The sequence below is a fragment of the Anneissia japonica genome, unplaced genomic scaffold (assembly GCF_011630105.1).
Source record: "Anneissia japonica isolate Jap-2015-1 unplaced genomic scaffold, ASM1163010v1 scaffold585_len4108843_cov191, whole genome shotgun sequence".
NCBI lineage: Eukaryota > Metazoa > Echinodermata > Crinoidea > Comatulida > Comatulidae > Anneissia > Anneissia japonica.
Window position 1 is genome coordinate 3,585,068 of NW_022716829.1, and position 25,562 is coordinate 3,610,629.

The following is a 25,562-nucleotide window of genomic DNA, read 5'->3' on the forward strand; positions in this document are numbered from 1 at the left end:
ATTTGACTTTATGATGTCAAATACCTAAGCACATTTAATGCTAAACACGTCAAGATCCTAAATACATTAAGCTGTGTCTAAATACGTTTAGCTTTTAAACGTGTCAACAAAAACGGGACAACATTGCGTGAAGCTTTGTGTTTAAATGCTCCACGATGTTTTTACAGTGTACAATGTGCAGAGTCGCATAGATTGAAAACCTTTCTAACGAGTAACGACTCCGGCTTAAAAATCGATTGCGTTTGATGGATATCGGAAAAGTATAGAATTTCACCAGTGTAAATAACTCTATTTTCCTCAAAGAGGTGCAATGACATCCGTGTAAATAGATATGAATTAGAGGTGGCATTATATTCGTGTAAATAGATATGCATCCGACATTTATGTTAGGTTATACTTTTTGTACCGCAAGTAAAATTATAATTACGTACCGGTATATAATACGATACCATTGGTACTCTATCGCATTACGTGTCATAGTGTCATCCCGAAATATATACGGTCTACGTTAATACCGGCAATCTATTCTGACATTGTCAATCATATACAATACATAGATTCGAACTTGAAAAGATAAACATATCCCATTTCATCGTTGATAGGTCAGGATCATTTTCGTAATGAGCAAGTCACTAATGTTATAATGGTTCAATCAGGGAGGCATCGACCACTTTTAAACGTGCACATTTCATGGCTGTTAGAAAGGCCCTGTGCACACGTACTCGCTGTTGAGATACAATGCCACTCATGAATAGAATAATGATTTGATCAACGTCTCTTGGAATATGCCAATATCATATGCTGACGTATTTACAATAGTTATATATTTTAGAATACTCTTAAATATCGTAACTCTTTACATGTACATGTTGCATATAAAAGCATTAACTAACTAATTAATTAATTATGTTAATTAATACTGGTATCAGTCATTCAATTCCACAGTTTAAACAATGGAGGCCTATTGAATAAGTTCAATAGGCCTATAATCAACATAATCAACATCATCATTGTCATAATCCAAATATACATTTGTGACATTGAGTAATGTGAGGCTGGTCAATTGTTGTGTTCTAAACAAGCAGAATTATAGATTTATTCTCACTCACAATTTTTTAGCACATTCATGCAACAGTACTGCAATCCTGCACTGCTCCCGAGCAAAGGGAGATACCTGTCCAGGTTCGCGACGACAACAAGACCATGGAGACATGTCTTCTCTACATAACGTAGATTCGGAATAAAACCGTGTCAAAATCTTCGCATGCGCAAATGATTCTGTATGAGGTCATTACGCCCTAGCTATTACCTTCATCGTGCAATCGAAAGCAAGACACCGGTTAAATATAGGCCTATGTTCGGTATAATAGCCCAGATCCATCAATTAATTTGAAAGTTTGTGTTGAGCCTTTTAGTTATTCTATAGCTTCTAATTGATAATAGTAAAAATGAAAAAATACTTTATTGCCAACAAACAGACGTATTGCTATCAAACAGACGTATTGCTATATAAATACAGTTTCTATAATTTTGTATAGATCTTTCAATTGGATGATAATCAATTAAGATTGTTAAAGTAAAACAACCGTAAATCAGTGAACGATGAATTGAGTTGGTATGCATCTAATTTTAATCAAGCCTAAATTTGTTTGCAATTAAATTTCTTAATTAAACATTGGAGACTATTTTAGATCTCACAAAAGGCTTCTATATTTTTACCAAGATATTATAGTTAATCGGAAAATGTTACCGGTATCAGAGAGTCTGCTAGTGGTTTTACGATGTTTGTAACCTTCAAACCTGAAGACATAGTTCTTACAAATATCAACTAAGTTCATTTTATTATTCCGATTACTATCTCCATCCAATTTATGTGATTTGATTGACTTCGATGCAATTAAGCGGATCTCTACTCATGTGCATTCTGTATTTAAGAGTGCCGTAATTGTGCTCGGGAGATCAATTCATGTATTTTTTCCTCTGGTTTTCAATATTATGACAATGTATTGGTGAAAATCTATTAATTAAATCCATTTCAAACGCGAATTTAGCCATGCCATTTGCTAACGTTTGATAAGATTACTTCAGTAAATATTACATTAAGCCCTTCGGCTACTGCCAACATCCATGTTGATCAACAAAAATTATTAATTCTTAAAATGCTTTGAATTTGGCATTGTGGTGATTTGTTTTAATGAAATTAGGTATGCATTCTGTGAAATGGAATGTCCAAAATTGTCACGTAATGTTATTCATTTGAATGCTAACTATGTTCTTTTCATGGGATATGACCTGCAATTTGAATTCATGATGGTGATTACGGCGAATGACACATCCACATGTACGGGTTAAAATCAACTCTTATCAACGTGATTACTCTGGTGATGAATTTCGCAAATAAAACACGGTTTGTGATGATGCACGTGTTGTTGTCAACAGTTTTGGACGCGACAGTGATCGGCAATCGATCAGAGCGTCATGAAAAGTATCAAACTGTAAAATAATGATTATTCTTCATGCCGGTTTGCTTGAAGTCTCAAACAACAAACAATACCAGAATGAATCTGGAAGCATATACGATTTCAAATTACTGAAAAGATAAATTTATGGATCAAAATATAATATAGGGTAATAGTAATTTTTACTAGATCAAGAAATGGCGTTAACATTTCTAGAACGTCGAGTTTTTGTAATCACGAGCTAGTAAGCAGACCTAATTCGTATGTAACTATTGGTTCAGGTACATCAGTATCAATTTATTAAATAATGTATGCCATGTTAATTCATATTAGATGATAAAACATTGGCGAATATAAAGATCGATTATTGGGTCCTCCGCCGGTAATAAGAGGTGACTGATACAAAAATAATCCGTTAGGGCTAAGTGACTTGGAACAGTTTGTACACTAATGGAACTTAAAGTTACACTGCTGCTTACAATGTACTACAAGATGATGGGGTTGAATGGCAGGTGAATTGAAAAAATAAATGATCATAATAGAATAGGTAAACGAACAAAAAGGACTTGTAGGCTGATGGATAACCATAATTACAGATGTTATAGTATTATTGCAGTCGTAGCCTAAGGCTCCCAAAATTCGCCAAAACAATGTGAACACTCGATCACAAATATTTCAGTTTCATTTAATAGATGTTAAATATTGCGCTGTGCTATTTTGAGCTTTCGGATCGGCAGAATATTAATTACCTCTAAGTAAATATAATCGTGCTATATAAGATCGATTTAAACAACTTAAAAACTAGATGTTCAATTTTTTTTGGGGGGGGGGGTTCAATCAACCCGTTTGTATAAAATGACATAATTCGGCCCTTTAAAGTTTACGGGCAGCGTGCTTAATGTGTTTCAATTGTAAGGATTAAAGCTAATGTTATTTCAGGGTATGTTAAATGTAAAATGTTTTTGATAGAGTCCTAAATATCTTTAATGATTACAAAGGAAACACAGAATCAAAATAGATCACTGGGAATTTATTTCTATATAAGTCTTTCTTATCCACCGTCAGTAATGATTATATTGAATAAAACAACATTAATGCAAAGTTAACATCCACCAATATTTCAAAACCTTCGAGAATATCATTAACTTAAAAGAATATCGTATGATATGGAAAGGGAGCTTTTGATTTGCGCGACGACGTGAATGTACAACGGATTTACTCAACTGTGACCGTCTTGCGTTTTCAGCACAACGTAGATTATATATTCTGGACAAACTTGCATCCTATAGGAATTCAGACGGCAACAATAACTTTCTAAGACGTCATTACGCTCTACCTTACCGTTTACGTGCAATCAAAAGCTCACTATATCTTGAAAATGATAAATTAAACAGTTACATAAAAATGATCTAATTAATTTTAGCAAGTTCTGGACACCTACAGTGTACTCAATTCTTACTCCAACCGCGACATTCTTTATCCGACTCGAAACTATACACAGACAATAGATAAGCCTAGGCCTAAGTTTTATTCACCAATATGTTTGCACAGGGTTCAAAACACTGTTTTACGATGCTACCATTCTTCATCCAGAATTCACAAAAGTATTTGGAATTTGCCGGTGTCAGTAAGGTAGAATGGACATCGGCGGCTTGGGTCACGTGACTTATAGTGGATATTAGGGAAAAATAGAAAAAAAATAAATAAAAAATAGAAAACCGAAAGAAAATAGTGCATTGAATATGGCTTCGCCTTGTTGTTGATCTAAGTCACATCATAGATGTTGCAAATGTTGGTTGGAACGCGAGTTAATTTGGTAAATCACTTAGAAGTGTTCCAAAATTAAATTTTCAAACACATCAGTTTGGTTTGGTAAGGCTCCAATGGATAGTGGGAATAAAGCGGGAGTTTTTCAAGGGAAGGTACGGTACTTTCACGACGTAGGCCTATATATTGCTACTGCGTCGCCGGCTGAGGTACTTTGCAAATGCTATCGCAGGATAAAACGAATCTCCCCATTCGTTGCAAGAGTATTATTTTACAGTTATTTTAAATCCAAAATTAAATCATAGGATGTTAGTAGTTACTGCCGAAGATAATGATCATCATATGACATAAACAAATATTATTATTACGTACTGGCATTAGGATGTACCATACCATCCAGGCCTAATCACCAGCCTGTTTCCTAGACCAAGTTCGGTTGAGCAATCAGTACCGTTAAGGGTTATTTTCTACTTTATTACCTACTCGACTACAGAGATATAATAGTCGAGGTATAACAACTCCTCCCTGGTCCGGGCCCTGATCAAGGTTTATACTACAGTGCAGCTTAGGACTATACCTGTATGTAGCTTACACTAGTAGCATTCAAATGCCTAAATAAAATGCACGGAGATTGCCAAAGTAATTATAAATCACTATTAAAAAAAAACAAAAACATAGGCTTACTGCCTTACTTTACTTTGGGTCGCTGTCTAAAAAACATAACTCTCAATATTACACTGAGCGCACTGTGGTTTACGATGTGGCTGTTTACAAGTATCCACTATATGTCACGTGACCAGTAATAGCTGGAGTAGCCGATTCCGTCTGTTGTTGGGGAGTTGACAAAACAAACACAAACAAATATTGTCACACTACAACGAAAATTAGCATTAAAGTTATGTTTATTACTAGAAAAATATAAATGAAATAGTGTGATTATTTCTGATAAAATGCCACAACCTGGTATAATTTTGGCGCACATGTGGTGAATCCAGATGATGAAGAAGCATCATACTATATTGTTTAGAGTATGGAGCAGTCATAATATGACTGGTCCCTGTTTAGAGCTTGTATATACAGTTTAGTTTTAAATGATAGGAGAGTAAAAAGTGCATTAGTGCCCATAATTTTTAATGCATTTGAAACCGCATCTCATATAGTACATAATAAACAACTTGCCACAGTTTGCAAAGATCAATATTCCAGTACAGATTCATTTTTAAGCTACATCCCAAATACTATAACTGTATCTTAATTGTATTGTATCTGTTGTTATATTAAAACCATTTGATGAGGGATGAACTCGTATCATGTTTACCGTATATAAAGAACCGTTTTACTAAAGGCCAACTCAGACAGCGTCGGCCGACGCAGCCCGACCCGATTTATCGTCGGGGACAGTCTTAAGCCGTCGTGAGAAATATTAAACACGTTTAATATTCTATTACGCGACTGCCCCCGACGCACACCATCGCGTCTGCGTTCAACTCACACAGACCCGACGCGACAACAAATCGCGTCGGGCTGCGTCGTACGACGCTGTCTGAGTTGGCCTTAAGTCCCACCCCTTAGATATTGTTGCTAGGTGCCGCTAAAATAACAGTGTAAACGTAGGACAACATACTTGCCACATTCTGATTGGTCAATAGTTCAATTTGATTGAAACTTCTAAAATATCCATTTGTATGTTTATTTTAGCATTAACTGATGGCACAGACCTATATTTCTTTTTGAAAAAAAATATCATTTTATATACCGTGTCCGAGTAGTAAACGTTTGAGAAAATATTATTTTTCGATTTAAAAAAAATAACAGCTCATTTGAAGTATAAATTTTTAATTTCCAATGAAACACAAATCAGAACTAATAGGTTTTCTTTGATATACCGACATTTGTTATAAAAATCAATTTAAGGGTCTATGCAAAAGAATACGGGAGAGGTATTACTTACACATACGTCCATTATTGTGAAAGAAAATGTTTTTTTTTCTGGTTGTAATAGTCAGTTGAAAGCTCTCATAAAATACAAGGTAAGCAACTCTACCATTGAATTTTATTGTTGGAAAGTGCATTACAGACAGAACATATTCAAAGTGTCTCTTCTATTTTCGGTTGTATAAAATAAGACTGTCATGAGATCTCTGTTGTGAGTAAGTGCTTCGATAACTAGTTGTTAGAGGGTTGTTCCCTGCGTATGCATTAGAGTAAAGAAAACTGCAATCTGAAGTGAGAGCATCAGGGCATGTAGGCCCCTACGCCTAATTCCACACACACACATAAACACACACCCACACACACACACACACCCACACCCACACCCCACCCCACACACACACACACACACACAAAACACACGCTTGACACTTTTTCGAGCAAATGGAAATACATTTTTTAAGAGCAGCTATGCTTGATACGATTATAACATCATTATGTTCCATTCCGAGCACATTTATTATTATTATTATTATTATTATTATTATTATTATTATTATTATTATTATTATTATTATTATTATTATTATTATTTATTATTATTATTATTATCATTATTATAGTTTTGCTTGCGTACGCCATGGTACATAAATGAAAAACAAAAACCAATCTTAACTTTGGGTATTATTTTAATAATCGCAAAATAATGAATGGTAACAGTTGATAGAGGTGATATTGTGAAAATTATAGTAAGAATAAATTTGAGTAATTTGTTGCCTCGATTATGGGACCAAGCCAAAAGAATGAAAGGATGTATCATGGGATTTCTCCCTGAGTAAAAATTCGATTGCCTGTCCTCAATCCTTGTCTTGTTGTACTTGTATAATTACAGGTACCGGTATTATATGGTTCGTATATATTTTGTGCAACTTTTCAAATAATTTGATAATACAATATTAATATTAATAATGATAATGTTAATGATGAAAATAGTTACGTCAAATCGTGAAGTCATTATTTTCATTTCCACGTAATTTTCATATTTCCTACCGGACAGTAACATAGTGCCGGTATCTCTTGTGGTTCTTATGCATCTCAAGCAAATCTGTTGTTTACGTCACCAAGAATATTTCGTCACTAGATCCACCATAAACGGACCTAACCAATCGTGCTGTAGGGCTTTGGTGAACACTAGGCTTTGGCTAGGCCTATAAATGCCTACGGCTATGAGAATCTATGAGTGGATTTGACTTTTTTACCTCTTTGATTTTTACAGGATTTTACAAAGCCTATAATTAATAACAACATCAAGTTCATCAAACACAAGCGAATATTTCTTCATTGTATATACAGTACTCATTTACTGGACCTTGTAGTACAAGGTCAATAACAAGGTCAGTAAACAACTGTTGTCAAGATATTTCGGACACTACGGTATAGAAGATACAAGATATAGGACCCTTTCTTCTAAGGCAGTTGTTCAAGAAACAATATCGAATTCGTCTTCTGTTTGACTATGGCAATATATAATAATATAATATAATAATAATAATAATATAATGTTAATATAATGTATCATACATGATTTAGTCCTGATCATGTATTTTTGTATTTAGAAAAATAATAAAGTAATCTTTCTGTAAATTCGTTGACAGAAGCAGTGCCGAAGCGATTCCACACGCCATGAGTTACTTTGATGCTTGATAACATTTCAACAGGAGATCGGCCATTATCGCATCAGCGTTAGCAAACACGGCACCGGTTCCATTGGTCGACGGTCGCAGTCGATGTATTGCGAGTTGGGGATTTTTGTGAAGTAAGAAATTCGTCTTTCAACAACGGTTATTTACGGCAGCTTATAAGGCGGTATTACAACATTCTTACAATAACATTAGAATTATCTTACAAATCCGTAGCGAGCTTTATATTTTACGCATGGTTGCCAAATAATATCCACCTAGCGGTGTATATACACACACAGACCAATCTCATTCTGTTTACATAAATATGTCTAAATCAAATGATTTTTTTTTGTTCATTGCAAAAACAAGACTGTCGATTGACTATCCGACAAACGTATTTCTAACAAACCCTGTAACAATAAAGTGATGGTATTTTTTAAATCATAAATCAACAAGATTGTTTTTTCGATCAATCTTTACACCACGTATTATATTACAAACTCTTAACTTTAATTTATTTCAGCATCGCATTTCAGTTTTTATTTATATATAGTTAAACTTACAAATTCAACACATGTTGACATAAAGATTCACGTTATAGGAATATGAAATTAAAATTTATATACATAAATATATACATTTTGGACATAGACCTATAATATTTTCAGAAACTGTATTTTACCACCAGCCAGGATTCAAACCAAGACCTCCCCGCTATAATGGTATTAATCAGCCAATTACGATTATCATAACTGATACATATAGTTATATTCTATTTTCTATTATTTATATCGTCAAATACATAGATCACACTAGATGATCGCATGCTTTCATTCAAAATAATATGAAACATTTTGAAATTCAATATATTTTTTCAGGAATTCAACGTATCTTAAGCATTGGTAACATGGAAATATTGACAAACAACCGGATGCCTTAAACAAAAAAATAACATGATAGCGCGCCCATAGACAAGAGCACAGCAGAATGACGACTAATACTCAATACGCTTGAATCACTTTTGAACAAATTCGAAAGTCATTCGGTGGGATTTGAACACTAGATTGGCCTAGAAGTCTGGTATCACAATGTTTGACCACCAACCGTGCATTCAAAGTTTGTTTTAAAATTTATAATTCAGGCTTGAACAACATCAACTCTTCCTTTGTAGAAGGGGCGGACTGGTTTTTGATTGTGTATTAAAAAAATAACACGACCGCCCATTATAGACAAGAGCACAGCAGAATACTAATAACGACTATCTCAATACGCTTGAATCACTTTTGAACAAATTCGAAAACCATTCGGAGGGATTTGAACACTAGAGTTTGGCCTAGTAGTCTGGTATCACAACCTTCGACCGCCAAGCGTGCGTTTAAGGTTTTTTTTTTTTTTTTGAAATTTATATTTCAGGTGGGAGCATCATCAACTCTTCCTTTGTAGAAGGGGCGGATTGCTTTTTGATTTTGCGACAGTTAATTCCAACCATAATGTAGCGTTTTAGGTTTGTGTTCATAAGGCCGTACAAAATCGGGTTAACGAAAGTGCTGGTAAAACCTATGAGTTTCACAGTGAAATTAAAGAAAAGACTTTTGTCATTTATTTTACTTTTCGACATAAACCGTAGAAATGAATGAACGTGGAATGGCAACCACGAAAAAATGAACACAAGGACAATCAAAATGAGTACTTTAATGGCACGTTTCTTCTTTCTGACATTACTAGGCGGCACACTGGAAATTCCTCCAGAGTTTCCGCCACTAAAGGTTTCCTTGAGTTGCCAAAGTTGACCAACCACCTTCGAGTAGAGAACAAAAAGCAAAAGAAATGGTATAATATATAGGATAAGAGTGAAACAAATCGTGTAAGTTTTGTTGTAGAATTGAGACCACGTCTCTCGGCAAAATGTGTGTTCAAGTAATCCAGATATCTTCTTAATATCGCTGAAGATGAAAAGTGGCACCGTAAGAAGTGTGGCAAAAATCCAGACAATTGCCAAGTATCCAAGCGCATGGCACGACGTCTTGATCTTTCTGTCCTGATGTGGATGGCATATGACTTGATACCTGTCCCCCGCTATACAAATTAGCGTTAAGATACTTGCTGCCATAGCGAAGGCCGTCAAAGAACTTGCAAGTTTACAGCCAATCGTACCAAATATCCAGTTATAACTAATAATTTCAGCGACAGCGAACGGAATGCATAGACACGCGATCAGCATATCAGCAACTGCAAGCGACGCCACTAAAATGTTCGTAATCGTCCGCATCCGTCTGTTAAATGCGATAATGTATATTATAATAGAGTTGCCAATAAAAGCCAACAGAAATGTAATTCCGTACAGTGTACACAGCAAATAGCGAAGTTGGTAGCTTAAACCATCAAAACAATACTCACTAAACATGTCCATCTCACATGCATCCTCAGGAGTCATATTCATCTCTCTTAAAAATTCTTTTAGTTGTTCTGCGTCAGACATATTTGACAGGTGATTTCTCTATCAAAAAAAAAAAACAGAAAACAAATGAGTTTACTTGTAGGCCTATATATATACTGTCTCTTATACACATCTAGATGTGTATAAGAGACAGCACACACACACACCCACTATGGTGACATTTTAAAATGTCACCAAAAGCGGGACAGCATCTTGTTTGTTTTGCTGCTTTTACAGTTTAAGTGAAAGGAAGAAAATGTCAGAGGAATAGTAAGAGTTGGATAGCGGGCTGTTTTAGTAAATAAACAGTTTATGCATTATGACAGATAGGCCTATTGTAAATTGAGGTAAATATTTTTATTCAATTGAAAACCATAATAAAATATCACATCAGGACCACAATTTATATTTTGTATGACATGGTTTAAGTGTAACGGAAAACAAAAAACTGGACAAGCAGTAAACAAAAATAATAGCATCGATCCTACTTTTAAATTAGGCTTCATCGAAGAGTTTGTGCGAATATGTTAACCATGCGTGTCCTCATTGCGCTGAACATTTAATCAAATCAATTATGTTGTTATTTGTTCACAAAATTCGTTAGGCATTAATAGGACTCTCGGTGGAATCTTAAGGTCAGACGGAAAAATATAAAATATTTGATGAGTTCTAAACTACGATTGTAATACACCTTTAGGTTGAATTGCTATAATGAAGATTGAAACGAAAATCAAATTGAATCAAGATAATAAAATCAAGACGAACCACACTCAAGAGATTATTTCACTCTTTTCCTTCAGGAGATTAATACAACTTGTGCTTAAACGAAATATAAACTGACGCATACAAATTTAGTATATTGAATGCCAAAGGTACGTTTAAACGATTAAAACAATCACTACAGTATAAAATAACCAAAACAAGAAAAGAAAACGTATGTTCGCCGAACTGTTGAGTATTCCTCTGCAGTTTAGGATCCACACATAAAGGATCTTATACATACCGGTATGTTGGAAATGGTTCAAAGACGGGCTGCAAGATTGAAAATCTGACTACAGCCAATATAGCAGTGTTTCCGAAATGTTGCAATCGCTCCAGTGGAAAACTCCCGAAGAACGACAGAAGAAACAAAACTAGTTTTTATTTATAAAATTCTCAATGGTACTATTTCCATACCTGATCCAGCTCACTATCTCACTCCATGAACCACAGCCACAAGAGGTCATAATTCAAGATTCAGACAACCATTTCCTAGGACCCAGTCATTTCAGTCAACTTTTTTTCCCAAGTACCATTGGTTTCTGGAACTCTCTACCACAAACCGCCATTTCTACATCAACTCTCACAGTTTTCAAGAAAAATTACGTTGATACTTACAAGAGGAAGAAGAATAAGAAAAGAATCTATCTATCTTTGTATTTTTGAAATCAGCAAGAACTTGTGTGTTAATGTGTGGCTAACTTCCGTCGTGGAAATAAAGAATCTTGAGATAGTAAGTCTAAGTCAACAAAAGCCTCAGTGTCTCATTAAAAGCCAGCTTATTTAATAATTTTAAACACACAAACGCGCAACTCAAATCTGATTAATATTTAAGGAGCTTTTTGGATTTTAACACAGACAGTGGCTCTAAGACTAACTTTACATTGCTAGCAGTAGATAAGATATTCGAGTAAAGATAACTCTGATAATAACTTTGTGAAGGCTAAACTTGATCAGAATCACATGAGAAATTTATGATTGTTGTTAATAAGCAAACCCGTGTCTTAATCTGATATTTTAGCGTTATTACAATTTTACCAAAAACTGAACACTGTCGGCAATGACTTTAGATTTAGGTTGCAAAACGTATGTAAATCAGCAAAAACATAATTATTTTTGGATCTATGTCACAATTGTAATTTTAAAACGTATTTGGTCCTTTCAATAAGCAAATCAGTATGTTAATTGAATGTTCGAGGATATAGATTTTACCACAGAATTCTTTTCAATGACATATATTCGGTAGATTCAAAGATTTCAAAGATTTCCGTATGTAATAAATCTGAATATCACCGAAATTGAATTGTTTCGATTTATGTATTATTGTAGTTGAAAACTTAATTGTCAAAGGCCGGGCACTCACTCACTCACTGCGTGGAACGACGGTCGTACGACCATCGGCCGACGAATCCAATTCCGCATCCTGCGACGAGACGCCGATTGTCGGTGGCAGTATGAACCGATCGTCCGTTGCGCGCACGCCGTGGTGTTGCGTTATCCACAGAATCGCGTCGGTCGACGACCGTCGGGCGCAGTGAGTGGCCGGCTTCAACTGTATACGGTATTAATTGAGGATTTTCCAGATTTCACAGTACTGAACACGACTTTTTCCACAATATTAAACCAAGCCTACTTTTACATTCTATAATAGATACTGTATCTTAATGCATTTCGAAGCGATTTTTAATTTTCGTCATGACGTGGAACATAGGCCCTAACATCGCACGTTGACTCAAACTGGAAGCTCTTTCGATACAAAAAACCATGGCATGATTTCAACTCACTATATACCTACACGTCCTGAATGCGCTTCATCATTATTTTCTCCAAAATAGTGGTGTTTAATAATTCTACTTCTATGCTGGTACTCGGCCGATAGATTCGAAATGAGGTTCATTAATGAAAGAAAATCAAAATCAAATTTACGTTTATTAGTTTTGCCTCAAAATCAAGAGGGAAAATAAATAAAATACAAAAAAAAATACATTATATCAAAAAATAATTACAATACAAATACAGAAACATTAAAATGAGATTAATAAATTCAGTTGAAAACGCAAAACTAGGTTGACTAGCTATTGCGTCCATACTTGTAGTAGATTCAGTAGACCATATCCACATTACCTTTACTGAAATCATGGCTGAGCTGAGATTCAAGAAATTTAATATGTTATGATATACAGCTTATACGCATATATATATATATATATATATATATATATAATATATATATATCATATAATTATATATATATTATATGATATTATATATATATATATATATATATATATTATGAAGATTCCACGTTTGCTTCGATAGTAAAATATTGAAAGACAGCAATAGCATACAGTCCCACATAAGCAAATCGTTCTCCATTTTGTGTAAATGACTTTGGATAGGCCTACTAATAGTTCTTAGTATTGAAACACGTCTAAGAAGCCTACTTGAAATCGGCTCCAGGAGTATTTCCCTTACTAATTGTTGTGGATGATTGGTGATCCCTTTCGTCAGTAGGCGATGCGAGCTTTGGAAGGTGTAACAGTAATCATTAAGCGCTTACGTAGTTAAAAATAACTTAAGTAAAGTTTGTGGATTCCTACCAAAGTACGGAGTTCGAATTCGATGCTTGTGTATTCCTACCAATATCTAGAATTTCTCCATATCGACCTTAACACTATCTTTCTCTGGAGGCTCACTGCTTCAAAATACTTTAAACATGCCACAAATCCTGTCCCTGACCATGTTTATGTTCAGGATTTGCATTTCTCTAAACGTTGCCGATATGAATGTAACATATTTATTTTCATGAAAAAACAGTAATATATGATTTACGTAACTGTTACTTATTCTGTATAATGATAGGCTCTAGAGTAGTGGCGCCAGGATATTTTCAAGACGGGGAAGGCTAAGCTGCCCGACATAGGTCTGAAAATTTTCAGCGGAGGTCAGCGGGGTCCAAGAACGAAGGCTGGTAGGAGTCCAAATGGATCACCTGGCTATTTTAAGCTGATAAGTTGTTTTCGAACGTATGCCTTTTATGTCCTGAGATTTTTTTAAGCTGAGCCGTGAGTAACGGGGGAGGGGTGGTTGAGACTTCTCATATCCTTACTGAAACTACGGCCTATACTTTATTCTCTGATGTAATAAGCTACCGTATGTAATACCAGGCCTACATTTTTAAGAATTTGGACCTTGTTCATATGCAAATTAGCCTAAAGATGTAGAATTAGTTTTAAAAATAGACCTCCCATATCTTGGCAACCACTAGTCGCATAAAGCTGCTTTCTTTCTTTTTTTCATTTTTTTTTCAGAAAATGTTTGCTTCAGTTGCTCTAATGTAATATTTGATCAAGAAATGATGACAAATACTGCAATTGGCTTTTGATCCTATTCGCAGAATTTCCATCTCTGCGACTAATGAATGTAGATACTTAATGATTGAGGTCTCAATTTATTATTAAGATACATTTTTCTATTTATGGTATTAATGTGTATTCTAGATATCATATCACGTTCGTATGCTATGTTTATAGCGTAAGTTTGCAAAACTAGGCAAATTCGAGATTAGAACATATAGAGTTTCCATGTCTTGGCAGCCGCTGGTTACTTTTTGAAATTGTTCAGATATATTTGCTCTAACGTAGCATTTGCCTAAAAAATATTTTCTTTAAATGCTATAATGTTAGTAAGGGTCGGAACATCTATCCCTTCTTATTAATGTTTTTTTTATATCTCTGTGAAAATGCGTTTTATTATTTTATATCCATTAACTCTTCAACACTATTTGCCAAGTTAAATATGATTACTGTACAAATGAAAACTGGTAAACGATTTAAAAACCAACCCCTAAGAAGTTTTCCAACTCACAGTACGACACTTTATGAAATTATCCTCCAAAGTCTTGAACAAGGTGGTTACAACATTTTCGAAGATGTATCTAAAACAATTAAACCAGTTCGTAGCTTTAACTACGCATGCGTCTATCAAAGTCAATTGATATAAACAAGCATACACAAAACATGGGTTTATGTCGATATACTTTGGATGTGGGCATACGTAGTTCAAACTATGAATTGGTTTATTATGATTTTCTTTCAATAGTGTGAATGATAAATCAATTAATTATTATACCATCACAACAAAAGTCTCACATCCAATTTACCTTCTAAATATTTGTGAAGACGATGATCGTGAAACGTCGAAATGGTTGAAACAAATCTTCTGAGCCCGAAAGCAACACTTTGCGACCAGAAATTGCCAAGCATATTTTTCATCTGAAAGCTGCTTGAAGGAAAATGCTAGTTTTTAAATATTTTTTTTTTTTAATAACTAAAATGTTTCATTATTCTTAGAATGATAAATGCTTCTATTACAAATTGAAATAATTATGCCTTATTTGGATTTTTGTCAATTTGTTTTAAAAAAATGAATTACATTACAAATAGTTAAGATTTGTCTTTAGGCAATTTACTGTATAAATTGATGTCTTAAAATAGATGAGAATATTTTTTATGAATTAAATCCTGGTGCTGGATTAGCTACACGACAAAATATATTCCTTGGGGATTGGATGTGGTTGCATATGATACACATGCTTAGATTAATTTGCTCAAAGTGAAACTCATAAGGACCTGACGTAGGCCTAATTAAAAAGCCAACGACAGTCCTTGGAATACAATTATGAAATTCGGTAGAAATTATCAACGGAACAATCACAGCACTATCTAAATATAGGCCTAATCAAGATGAAATGTTTTACCCATCATTTCTACCATTATTTATCGCTTTGTTATGCACCATTATGTTTACTGACATAAATGTGTTCCTAATGGGAAGAGAAGCAATCGTTCAGAGATTCGAATTGCTCATAATATTCTTGATTTAAGATCTCATGGTATAAAAAACACAAAATCCAGATATTTGGAGAGGTTTCAACACACATTTTCGCGTAGCTCTCTGCGTACAACCTGGCGTGCACTGCGCCGGTCCAAGATGGAATTCGTCCGTGGTATAAGACGGGCACACACTGCGCCCGACAGCCGTCGGTCGATGTGTATGATTCCGTGGAGACCGCAACGCTACCACACGCAACGAATCGTTTTTTTTGACGATATATGCTGCCACCGACAATCAGCAGACGGCGTCGCGTCGTCAAACATGACAGAAAGCGGAGATAGGTTCCTCGTACGACGCAGTGCGTGTGTCCAGCTTTAGTATAAGCTTCCTAAAATTAACGCTGACCATAGAAATAAAATACTGGAACATTTTGAAAAATACACTCGTATTTCATAACAGAGACGTCTAATCCCTGTAAAATTTGTTAAGGTACTGAGGTGGATATTTATTTCAATTTAAATCTATTCAGGAAAACCTCCGGGACGGAGAAATAAAAAAGAACAACAAGGTACAACAAAAACAATTCATTAAAATGGACAATTTCATTACAAGAACCACAACAATTGAGATTGGTATCTCTTCCTTTTAATTTTGTATTTTGAATTGTATATATCTGATCGTATTTTATCATAATCTGAAATATTTTAATTATTTTATTGAATGCTTTTTAGTTTTAAACATAATTTACTTAACTTTTTAAATTACTGAGCACCACGTTTGTACAAGCTCTTTGAGCTTTTTATGGTTGTCCATTTCATCTTATTTATTATATTATGCTATTTTAACTTTTCTTTGATGATGAATAAATTGAATTGAATTGAATTGAAATGAAAAAAAAAACATGAACAAATTTACAAATTCTTAAAAAAGACCCAAATATTCACTTACATCAATAAATGGAGAAACCAAAACACCACTTTAACTTTAACACCACTTTTAACAGGTACAGGCAAAACAACAGTCTTAGAAAATACTTAAACACACCAGACAACCACCAAACAAAAACGGAAAATTTTACAGGCTCTTTGAATTCAATATATTAACTAAAGGCCAATAAAAATTACAAAGTCAAACAAAGGTCGCCCTTGACAAACGGCACTTAAAGTTAGAAAGGTGATAAAAGTTCCTTTATACGTTGGAGACTATAATGTGATAAAAAAAAAAAAAAGGTCATTAAATAAAATTCCCTGAACACTGTCAGCGATACCACTTTGATAATCATCATCCTTTTTGCATATTTTCTTACAAAAGTTAGAGTATTTCTGAAGAAAAAGGACTCAAGAACACATGAGGATTTTACCCTATCAATGAGTATATTCTTGTACGCCAAGTTATTACTGGCTTCACAATTTATAAGGTGAGCGTAGAATGGCCTAGAGATAGACGAGTTATTTAAAATCTGAAAGAGCAGGTCGAACTCCATAGCATTATTCTGATATTCAACATTATTCTGATATTCAATCTTTGGGACACCAAGTGCAATTAGTAAGTCTGACGACTTGCAATATGTTGGAAGGCCCAAACTTGATTTTAGCAGTTTACTTTGGGATTTATCTAACTTTCTACGTAAAGTATGCATGATATGTAAAATTTCACTGGCACAACAAATTTCTACTTGCATATGTTCCAGTAATGTAAGAAGTAGTGAATAGAAAATGTATACAGTAGCTGCTGTTTCCGTACTCAGGCACAAAAATATGGAGCTTTCGCTACCTCTTTTCGCATTCTCATAAGAACCGAACACACTTGGTGGCAGCATGCATATACTGTTGCGACATCCGTGGCACGCGCGTTTGGGCCCTTGGCTGCTGTAATAGTAGCCTACGGTATGGCTAAGGGAACGAAATACATATAGATTATGTAAAAATGTGTGAAATATCTGTGGAACTTGGAATCAATATTGACCATGATGATCTGCTATATTATATCTATTGTATTCATTAAATGAAAAGTAAAGACATAAACCATTGGAATGTATAGCAAATACATTCAAGATCTGATTCTCCATTCATCGCTCGAGATTCAGGGCTAGATCACAGGTTATGATTATTTTGATAATTCAAAACTACGCCTAAAATGGTGACATCATTCATAAAACATTCGGTGGCTCGTTCCCAAACGATAGACTAGTTGCGAAAGCTTTCTGTGTGGACAGCGCGATTGCAATCTAAAAATATGGAGAAACGACGTCAACATTTACTTTTAACAGTAAGCGCACACGTACCGCTACTAAAAACGCATGCTAAAACTTTTTACCTCTAAGTATTGGCATATCTTACATTCCAAACGTTTTTGACGAAAAAAATGAGTTTAAAATACATTTCAAATATCAAATTCAATATTTAAGACGACTTTTACAATATGCAATTTAATGTCACTTGTTAAAAGATTCTTCTTGATTTCACCTCACTATGTCGAAATCAAGAAACAAACCATGTTAACGGCGAGTTGTTAACTGAAAAACAACTCCAATCAATCAGTTTATAGCTTACTAAATTTATATTTTTAATCACTAATCGCTGCACACACGATACCAATGGCTTAACGTCCTTTCAGGTATACCGTATCCCTTCATAGTAATAAGAGCCAAGTCCCCATCTTTAGGACATTATGTACCTACTTTTTTGGGTCCGAACAAGGCGCTGACCCCAGAGCCTCACTGTTGTTCTTGTTCTTTTTACCAAAACTTTAAAAGCGTCCAGTGTCGCCAGTTTTGAAAGGACGTACAGGAAATTGTGTATACATAAACTAGAGGTGATGTCCAAGAAACTTTCATCGCCCTTTTTTTAAGTTGGACCCTAGTTCCCCCTACACCTACAAAACAAAACAGGGGTTCCAGCAAGGACTATGATTACTGCCATTACCACTAAAAGGACATTGCATGGATGGCGCGGTTGGTTAAGGATGTGACCTAAAGAACCAAAGGTCGTGAGTTCGAACGGCGTCTTGGTATTCTTCTATTTTTCCCAGTTTTAAGACATTTTATGACATTTTAATGTTGTACAAATGAACCTTCTAAATAATATTTTTTTGTACAAAAAAAAAATTAAAAATAATAATAATAATAATAATAATAATAATAATAATAATAATAATAATAATAATAATAATAATAATAATAATAATAATTCTATCTTATTAACTCTTCCGAAAAACCCAATATAATAACTTGCGCCTGTACCGTATTTAAGCGTAAAGCCGGAACTAATAAGTTGATGTGTTTCCATCTATGGACCTTGTCTCAAACTTTCAACTTTATAGCCAAATTGTTACGTTATTATAACGTTTTTATGAAGTAATATTGTTAGCTGGGATGTACACCGCAGATTAGAACCGAGTTTCTGTAATCTCTTATTTCTTTAATAAGTAATCGATTTTTCGCTAAGCTTTTCTGATCATGTATAGTATAATTACTATTTATTTTCTGTTACTATAATACGCATCTCGATACATTTTTAGCATTATATATTGTAAAGATTAATTATAATACTAATAAAAGGACTAAATAATAATGTATGATATTTTATATTAGAAATACAGTACGGGAAGCTAATTTGATAGGGTCTATAAATCCCCTGTGTTTTGTATTTCTACTTGTATAAGAAATGACAACAGCACGTTTAATACTAACTTGTAACAAAGTTATTTCAAATACAATTCTTACGAGTTAGTCTTAAGGTACCGGTACTATTGTCATTTCTTATTATTGTTGTTTAGCAGACTAACGCGGCTACACCTTTTATTCTATTTGTATGTGTTTATTAAATTTGTAGCTGGAAACAGAATAAAATAGAATATAATGAAGACAGTATCCTTTATTTTGTATTAATATATCAGCAGATTTTCTACAGTAAATTAGAGTTACAATTGCTAATGAGGTATGACGTGCAGTTAAAGTTACTGAAAATTAAAACAACTGTGATATAGACGCCTGAAATAAACCCATCCTAAGTTCATTATCAATGCAATCTTACACCGATTGGAAGGTATTGATACGAAAACCAAAACATTCATGACTTACAGTCGATGGGCCGGGATAAGGTTTTTAATAGTTACCTCCTCTAAACTGCGCTGAATATCTTATTGCAATAAAGATGAAATAGATATGAAACGATATAAATCCATAACAATTTAAAATTAGATATCTAGAACCCCCCCCCCAAAAAAAAAAAAACTCAAAATAATCAAACCTACGCAAAATGTCAGGTTGATTACATATATTCATATCATTGAGACAGGTTGACACCATCATGCCAATGCTTTATTATGTCTATGTAATCAATTACACCATAGCGTTTTTTTACACCCATACCTCCTTCCTACACTTTCTTATAACTCCAATTTGGACCATAATGTTGGTTTTAGTGCATTATTTATTTATTCCTAAAGAGATTATTCATCTTCACTAGAAAGGCGGCGGTAGTTCTTGGTCTCCCGTCCGTAGGACGGGTTACAGACTATTAAAACTGCTGATAGGGAAAAGAGAGAGAAACATGTTCGATCTGGAAATATTTGAACCATAGATTAAAATTAGATAACTGACAGATTAAGAATTTAATGATGATAATAATAATAATAAATAATAATAATAATAATAATAATAATAATAATAAATAAATAATAATAATAATAATAAATTATAATAAAAAATAATATTATATTTTAATAATAATAATAATTAATTAATAATAATTAATAATAATAATTATTAATAAATAATATTAATAATAATCTTGATTAAGCGCATTTTGCACATTTACAACAGAAATTCGAATAATCATATTTTATTCTGACCATTATGCTTTAAAAATGTTTAAATCTCTGCTGAAACATAAAAAACTTTCATATATTTTATTGAAGAAAACGTGGTCTCAACCATCAAAAAATATTTTTACATTTTATAATCGGTAATAAAACTAATGTAATTTTGCATAGAATCAGGTGACCTTGAGTTGATGCCGGACTGGTGTGTTCAATGGGCCCCGTTAAATGTATTAAAGCATACTGAAAAACCGCTCTCGAAGGGCAGGAAGCTGGGAATTGTGGACCTTTCGGGCCTTGGGATCAGAGCGCAGCGCTGCGCCCTCCTCCTCACTTCGTGAGCCCACGGACTCGACGCCATTTGCTACAGTAAATTCCCGAGTCGTAACGGTAGTCCTACAGTCTTACGTACAATTGCGGCTTTTCCTCGCAGATCTTCGAGATTTCATATTTGCTGGTACTGTACATCAAAGGTCATCACAATCGTTTAATTTTTAAGACAACTTCTTTTCTTCAGATTAAAACTGCTTAGAGAGCATGTTTATTTAAGTGGTTTGGTTTCCCAAATTTAAGGTCGGGTTTCAGCGGTCAACATAATAACCAGGAAAAGAAGCGCTTCGTGTATGCAAAAGGGGCTATAATAACCATATGATACGTAGATCCATACATATATACATACATAAATATATATACATTTACATATACATATATATGTATAGGCCTATATCTGTCTCTTATACACATCTAGATGTGTATAAGAGACAGGCTCTGATGTATGCTATAAGAGCGGACAATCACGACGGCTTAGAATTAATGTCATACGTAAAGAGGTATCAGTATATATACATAACCTGATGATGGCTATGCCTGCAATATCGTATCAAAATAAATCGCTACAAGGCAGATTACAAGCGTTTTGATTTCATTTTCTTTTTTTTCACTCTACCTTATGCAGCTTCTTTGAGTTCATACAGAATATGATTATATTTGATCATATATAATTATACAGTAGATACTGATAATTATTGCTATTGGGATCTAAACTCTAAATAATCATTCCGTTTGGGAATAACTTGGTTGTTATGAATTTGAAGCAAGGAAACAAATTGACAGACAGGCCATTCCAGAGATATAATGAGAACTGGATGTTGTATATCGATCCGTCGCCCACATGATAATCACCTAATCTCGAACGAAGAAGTATAACCAAGATGCAGTTTCATTATTTCTATTGTTATTTGTGCATATTTTTGTCATAATTTCTTCATCATTGCTTAGAATGGCCATTTGTATCGTTATTTTTCAAAATATTTACGCACATTATAAAGACATGATTAAAAGTACCAGTAACCCTGCATTATTTACAAATATTTCGTATATAATTAGTTTGGTTTAAATTTTGAATACTGCTTTTGAACAGGAGTTTAAAATGTAATACTATAATAATATTTCATGAAGGTTTCAATGGCAAATGACAACTGACAATATTAGAACAATGGAAATGGACCTTTAAATATTAATTACACACATGGGAGAGGCTAGCATAGCCAGTGAATTATATATGATATCATCCATGAGAATGAGGGTTCTTCGAATCAGATTCTATTCACGCGTGATGCCATTAGCAAGGCGATTTATCTAGATTTCTTGAGTATTGAGTCTTCCTTCAAGCGTTTCTTTCTAGGGAATACTAATGAGTGCCTGTTCGATATGTTGAACAATGGCTATAATGGTCTGTAGGTCTGCACTATGCACTGTTGTGGGACTAAGCATTATTCTCCATGTACCAGAACAAGTACCGGTACACATACACTGTGCATGTTTGCAAACCTATGGATCAAGTAAGCAGTGATGGGGCTAATACAATTGAAAAGCACTTTTGCTTACAAATTTGATTTGTAAAATCAATTTTGTAATAGATCGTATCTCAGCTTGTCTTAAAATCTGACAGCAAGAACTTTAACACTTCATTCGCCTACGCTCATGTCTCAATTGATGTAGGCATCTGGCTAGGACTTAACAGTATTGACCATTGCGTTATTTGTTGTCGCGGACCAACATTGACACATGCGTAAATGTCTCGATTTGTGACACTAATTAATGCTATAGTAGAAATGGGTGAATGGGCGTGTTTCAATCCTCGTTATATTTGAGCAATTGGATTTATAAACAAATACACCTTTAAACTGTAAAACAGTTAAACAAATTGATAATTTAAATTCACTGATTTAAATATAATCTTGCTTTAAACGTCATAGTTAATAATCATAATAACCAAACTTGATACATGAAACAGAATTGCTCATGGTTGTTCAGTTCGTATATAATTGCTGACGTCATTTGAATGTGTTTATATCGATTAGGACACTGACCGGGATCCATTATGCACATTTAGATGTCAGTCTATTCGAAAATTCTGAAGAAAGAATAATATGTTCTCATTTTATCAGTAAAATTAGTTCAGTTTTGTAGGTAGCCTCTTTAGTAGCATAAGTTCAACTTACAATCGATAAGGGCTATTCGGTTCTTCTTCCTCTGGCTAACGGGGTAGGATGTGGGCCGGGCAACAATTTCTTTAGTGGGAGTTGAGACCAGGCCCCCATTTTAGCTTCATAACCGATGTATGCTCTATGTAATATGATGGATCACTTCAATCCAATTCTTATGACATTTGCGCTTCTACGAACGAATCTGGAGTAAATTCGTCTGCGGTGCAACCCCGGAGCACCGTTATGCCGACCAAATCCGAGCACCCAGACACAGTATGGATTACCTGTAAAATTATATACAGGTAGAATTCGATTTTTTGCGTTATTCGATGCAATAGACCTAATGGTATGTATGCCCCTTTTTTTCAGCCTAGAATGACTTTAAAAAAATAAAATAAAAAGCACATTGCCGTCACGCTGCTTGTAGAGCTCTGTCTTGACACTCAAATAAGTGTTTGTTGTGCCTAATTGGCATGGTGATGTCATATTACATCTGAATATGGACATATCACATTTATTTGTCACATAGCATTGGATAGTGTGAACTTTAAAACGAGGATGTGGGGTGTTGTACTGTAGCTTCAATGGGAGGACGTAGACGAAGAACCAACAGGTGTAGACCTAAGATTCAATAGCCTCGCCTATTTGAAGCGACGATCACCACTTGTTCAGTCAAATGAAATGAAATCAGCCTTTACTACCCTCTCGCAGGAGAGCATACACAAAACATGTACAACACAGATAAAGGTAAAACACAGATTATAATGCTCATTGAGTTCGTAAAGGTTTGCTACTTCGTCCTCGACAGAACAGGTTCTTCAAAATGATGTTTGAAAACTGGCGTTCTATATTCATTAAGAATGTAATACCGGTAGTAATGCCAGTTGAGACCGTCGGTTGGCGTTTGCTATCATTGGGGAAATTAGCAAACGACTTGCTGTAATACAATTTTCAGTATTCTGTATTTTATTTTTTCGAGTGTTTAATTTCAAATATTAAGGATAGGTTTGAGTATTCTCTCATGCTATGGATGCTGTATTTTGCGGGCACTCATTGCGTCGTCCGAGGTCGTACGACGATTCCAACTCCGTGTATGCGATAGACGGCGCGACGTCTTTTGTTGATTGTCGGTAGAGGCAGTCTGAACAGATCGCCATTAAAAACGATCCGTTGCGCGCGCGTCGTGGAGTTGCGTTCTCCATAGAATCGCGCAGACCGACGAACGCCGGGTGCAATGAGTGCCCCAGCCTTGGCTATATTTAGCTCGTATATATTTACTATTGATCAAACTGTTTGAAGAAACTCGGGGGGAAAATAGACAAGGAAAGATACAGATATAAATGCGAGAGCATTTTTTTTTTTTTTTTTTTTTTTTTTTTTTTGTATTTCAATTATTTCGAAGATATTGTAAAATTTTGAGTTTTGGTGTTCTTTTTGATTTATTTAGGATTTTGTTTGTATTAAACTCGATATTATCAAATATTATGTGACAAATAAATGTGATATGCCCATATATGGGTGTAATATGACATCACCATGCCCATATCTGGGTTCATCACACAAATATGTAACATTAAGTGGGATAGTGTGGACAGCGACTTTTGTATTATCCCAGTTTGGTATTTGAAAAACCGTTGTATTTTTCCGCTTGAATTTACATACAGAAAGTTTTTTTTTATGGTTTCTATAATACATAATATGTAAACCACACCATAGGCTCTTAGTCATACAGTATATAGCCAAAGCTTTCCCAGTTAATGTGCATTTTAATCTATAGGCCATTAAAAGACATTTTAAACTATTATACACTAAATCTCAACTATAAATGCACTAATGAGAAGCGAGGTTGTAAATAGGTGAACTACGGTATGTAGGTGAACGTTGGTTTGTAGTTGAACCTAGGTATATAGGTGAACCACAACACAAGCAATCGTATGTAAAGCTAAGGCTTTTCAGTCAATGTGCATTTTAATCTATATGCCAATTAATAGGCAATTTAAACTATTATTCTGTAGGTCCCAACAATAAATCTACAAATTAAAGTTAATATGTACAAAAACCTTGGCTTTTTAAGCCAGTATGTTTTGTCCTACCATACATATAAAATTACGTGCTTGATTATATTCACATTGAAAAGGTAAGTAAAATATTTGTATCATGTATATCAAATAATGAACCTAGGTATATATGTGTAACATAACATAATATAATATAACATAATATAATATAATATAATATAATACATAATATAATATACATATTAGTAGTATTGTTATTTACTGTTAACCATAGGGAGGCTTAGTTTTATTTGTAGTGGTCGAGAGGTATTCTTACCGTATTATGCATAATGGTATTACACTTGGTAGGGTCGTCCCCCAGC

At 34.3% G+C, this 25,562-nt stretch overlaps 1 protein-coding gene across 1 annotated transcript; it reads right to left on the bottom strand.

Moving 5' to 3' along the window:
* Window positions 1-7,746: 7,746 nt before the first annotated feature.
* Window positions 7,747-15,270, bottom strand: LOC117109958 (QRFP-like peptide receptor). Its single transcript, XM_033252464.1, has 2 exons — window positions 15,199-15,270; window positions 7,747-10,337 (listed from the first exon to the last, which is right to left on the bottom strand). The coding sequence occupies exon 2, from the start codon at window positions 10,317-10,319 to the stop codon at window positions 9,243-9,245; it is 1,077 nt and encodes a 358-aa protein (XP_033108355.1). The 5' UTR covers window positions 10,320-10,337; window positions 15,199-15,270; the 3' UTR covers window positions 7,747-9,242.
* Window positions 15,271-25,562: the final 10,292 nt, after the last annotated feature.

Bases quoted from the DNA above. Each gene is read 5' to 3' on its own strand.
- LOC117109958 (XM_033252464.1), bottom strand. From the start codon at position 10,319: ATGTCTGACGCAGAACAACTAAAAGAATTTTTAAGAGAGATGAATATG.